Source organism: Corvus brachyrhynchos, unplaced genomic scaffold (genome assembly GCF_000691975.1).
Source record: "Corvus brachyrhynchos isolate BGI_N302 unplaced genomic scaffold, ASM69197v1 scaffold351, whole genome shotgun sequence".
In the NCBI taxonomy this organism is placed as follows: Eukaryota; Metazoa; Chordata; class Aves; order Passeriformes; family Corvidae; genus Corvus; species Corvus brachyrhynchos.
The window spans coordinates 160,015-163,465 of record NW_008236203.1 but is presented as its reverse complement, the minus strand read 5'-3'; the positions used below and the strand labels follow the sequence as shown (position 1 = coordinate 163,465).

Sequence of the window (3,451 nt, the reverse complement as noted above, 5' to 3'; positions counted from 1 at the left end):
TGCAGGGTGATGAGGGCAGGTAGGAAAAGGGGGGTGCAGAGGGGCAGCAGCCTTGCCCCAACAAGGTGACCAGCACCCACAGGGCCTCCCCCTTATTGCTGCCTCTTCCGTTCCAGCAGGTACCAGCAGTGGAGGACATTGACAAGGAGCAGCTGGGTGACCCCTATGCCAATGCAGAGTATGCCAAGGAGATCTTTGAGTACATGCGGGAAAGAGAGGTGCGTGATGCCTGTCCAGGGGGTGACAGTCCTGTCTGGGGAAGGAGTAACTGCAGGCAGGGCCACTGACTGCCCAGAGGCTCTGACCACCTGGCAGGGGCCTGCACGGGGTGGAAAGGGGCTTGTTCTGAGGGTGGGGATGTTTGCCCTGTCCCTGACAGCTGGCTCTTTGGCAGGAAAAATTCATGCTTCCTGACTACATGGAGAAGCAGACAGACATCAGTGGGGATATGCGTGCTATCCTTGTGGACTGGATGGTGGAGGTGCAGGTGAGAGGGCACAGCTTTCTGCAGAGCAGCCCCCATGCTGCCTTTGGCACGTGTGACCTCAGTGTGCTGGCAGAGGCTCCTGCAAGCATTCCCAGTGCAGAGCTGATCCTCCCCCTGTGTGGGCTAGGGATGAGCCTATATCCCTCCCTCTGAGCCTGGCCTATGGGCACCCCTGGCCTCTGTGAGAGCTGGGTGGGGCTGGGCAGGCCTAACTTCTGTCTGACACTCTGTTATGACCCCCGCTCTCATTCTTGCAGGAGAACTTTGAGCTGAACCATGAGACACTGTACCTGGCTGTGAAGCTGGTGGACCACTACCTGGTGGAGGTGGTGAGCATGAGGGAGAAGCTGCAGCTCATTGGCTCCACTGCCATCCTCATTGCCTCCAAATTTGAGGTGACTCTTTGTGTGCTGTCCTGGGGTGCAGGGGCAGAGGGGCTGTGCCTCTCTTGCCCCTGTGGGGTTTTGGAGAAGGCCAGGCCACTGCTGAGAGCTGCTGAGATGGCATGTCTGTCATGTTCCTCCTTCCTGTCCCAAGGGCTGCGAATCCAGTCATGGTGGGCTGAATCCTGTCTCCTGGTGTCACTGGAGTACCACCTTTTCTCTGCTCTGCAGAGACCATCAGGATACCTTAGTTCACCTCATGCAGGCATGGAGTTAAAGCCAAGGGCTGCAGGAGTGCGGACATCACACAAGTCCCACAGGGTGGTGTTAACAGTCCTTGCTGAGTCTGGCAGCACATGAACACTTACAGGGCCTGTGGGATGGGTAGGATCTCCTGAGTGGGGCCAGGGTGAACCCCCATAGGGGTGCTGAGCAGTTGTGCCCCCGCAGGAGCGGTGTCCACCATGTGTGGATGACTTCCTCTATATCTGCGATGACGCCTACAAGCGGGAGGAGCTTATTGCTATGGAGATGAGCATCCTCAGCACCCTCAAGTTCGATATCAACATCCCCATCCCCTACCGCTTCCTGCGGCGCTTTGCCAAGGTGAGTGCATTTGGAGGGTGGGCTGGTGTCCAGGTGTCTCCAGGCACCCCTTCTGTTGGCTCCATGGGATGGTGACTTGCATTGCTGGAGCTTCAGGCTCCCAGTTGGCAGCAAGGAAACTGTCCAGGTCCCCTCAAAAGGGTTGAGGGTGGTGGTTTGTGATAGGCTGGGTGCGTGGGATCTCTGTCTTATGCCCCAGAGGCAGCCTTCTAGATCCCAAAAAGGCTGGGAAGGGGAGCAGCATTGCTCAAAAGTCTGAGCCTTTCCCTGCCCATTGGCTGTAGTGTGCCCGTGCCACCATGGAGACACTGACACTGGCCCGCTTCCTCTGCGAGATGACCCTGCAGGAGTACGACTATGCCCGCGAGAGCCCCTCGAAGCTGGCTGCCAGCTGCCTGCTGCTGGCACTTACCATGAAAAACCTTGGGGGCTGGGTGAGTACCTGCCTAATTCCCTGTCCCTGCTGAGGCACCCTGGGAGGCATGGCAGTGGTGTGGGAGGCAATGGACCAGTGAGTGGGGTGATGCTCTAGGGCTATGATCAGATTTGGATGCTGGACAGGGAAGATGATGGCTGTCCTGTCATTGAGAGGACACAGCTTAGCCCCGCTGTCCCCTTGCAGACCCCTACACTGGAGTACTACAGTGGGTACAGTGCCCAGGACCTGCACCCCCTGGTGAAGAGGCTGAATTTCCTCCTCACATACCAGCCCCACGACAAGCTGAATGCTGTGCGCAGCAAGTACTCGCACAGGTGAGTGTCACGGGGCTCTGTCTCAGGCTTGTCCCTGCCGCAAGGGGTGACACCACCAGCATGCACCCTGGGGTTCTGTAGGGATCTGGGAGCCCTGGGGCAATGGACCAGTGAGTGGGGTGATGCTCTAGGGCTATGATCAGATTTGGATGCTGGACAGGGAAGATGATGGCTGTCCTGTCATTGAGAGGACACAGCTTAGCCCCGCTGTCCCCTTGCAGACCCCTACACTGGAGTACTACAGTGGGTACAGTGCCCAGGACCTGCACCCCCTGGTGAAGAGGCTGAATTTCCTCCTCACATACCAGCCCCACGACAAGCTGAATGCTGTGCGCAGCAAGTACTCGCACAGGTGAGTGTCACGGGGCTCTGTCTCAGGCTTGTCCCTGCCGCAAGGGGTGACACCACCAGCATGCACCCTGGGGTTCTGTAGGGATCTGGGAGCCCTGAAGGATGGGTGTCAGGGCTGTGGTTGAGCCCTAAGCCAACATGTTCCTTCCAGGGTCTTCTTTGAGGTTGCCAAAGTCACCCCCATGGACATGCTCAAGCTCGAGGAGGCACTCACTAGCTGCTAGCCCTACTCTGTAAATAAGCCTGTAAATAACGGGGCGCCCTCAAGCAGGGTGGTACCATGTACATAAATAATAGTAATTTTAACTGAGGAGGGGGGGAAAAAAAGTCATGTGTAACTGTTAATAAAATGTGTTTGTCATACATGCTGGCACTGTAGACTGTGAGCCTCAGTACTGTACTTCCCCTCGCTGCGATGAGACAGAGGGTGAGAGCAAGGTGATGGGTTGCATGATGGGGAGCAGGAAGCTCAGGTGTGAAGACTGGAAAGGTATTGCCAATGCCCTCCCCCCCACCCTCACCTTCCCCTTAGTAATGACACTATGTGAGCAGCAGCAATGAGTATCTTCTCTCCAAATATTTACACAGCTTAAATACCCATGTGGGGAAGGGGAAACTTTGCTTTGGCTCCAGCTTGAGCACACAGAGGGTGGCCCCAGCTCCTATAGTGACCCTGACAGGGCTAGACCCGTGGTCAGACCATATCACCTATGGGGTTAGACCTCTGTTTCAGTGTCTACAGCCCCACAGGCTGGGGGAGAAGCAGTGGCTCCATGGACACTGGGGACAGACAGATAAAGCAAGGCAAGCGGGGGGAGGGGGGGGCTCCATACATATAGGGCAGGGACCTGTTCCCCCACCCAACCCCTGT

At 56.9% G+C, this 3,451-nt stretch overlaps 2 protein-coding genes across 5 annotated transcripts in view; one reads left to right on the top strand and one right to left on the bottom strand.

Annotated features, from left to right (window-relative positions):
- The window catches only part of CCNB3 (cyclin B3), a 4,318-nt gene extending 1,360 nt beyond the window's left edge, over window positions 1-2,958 (top strand). For 2 of the 4 annotated variants that reach the window (XM_017741257.1, XM_017741269.1), the window contains exons 5-11: window positions 120-218; window positions 395-487; window positions 745-882; window positions 1,321-1,476; window positions 1,761-1,910; window positions 2,099-2,229; window positions 2,732-2,958. In XM_017741257.1, the coding sequence (XP_017596746.1) occupies window positions 120-218; window positions 395-487; window positions 745-882; window positions 1,321-1,476; window positions 1,761-1,910; window positions 2,099-2,229; window positions 2,732-2,804 (840 nt within the window). In that variant the 3' untranslated portion in view covers window positions 2,805-2,958. Of the gene's footprint in view, window positions 1-116; window positions 219-394; window positions 488-744; window positions 883-1,320; window positions 1,477-1,760; window positions 1,911-2,098; window positions 2,230-2,731 lie in introns of all 4 variants that reach the window. The other 2 variants (XM_017741249.1, XM_008641098.2) reach the window with 1 other exon arrangement.
- Window positions 2,959-3,125: 167 nt separating this feature from the next.
- DGKK (diacylglycerol kinase kappa) overlaps window positions 3,126-3,451 on the bottom strand; it is a 24,543-nt gene continuing 24,217 nt past the window's right edge. The window contains exon 31 of the mRNA XM_008641087.2: window positions 3,126-3,437. The gene's annotated coding sequence lies outside the window, so the exon portion shown is untranslated. The remainder of the gene's footprint in view (window positions 3,438-3,451) is intronic.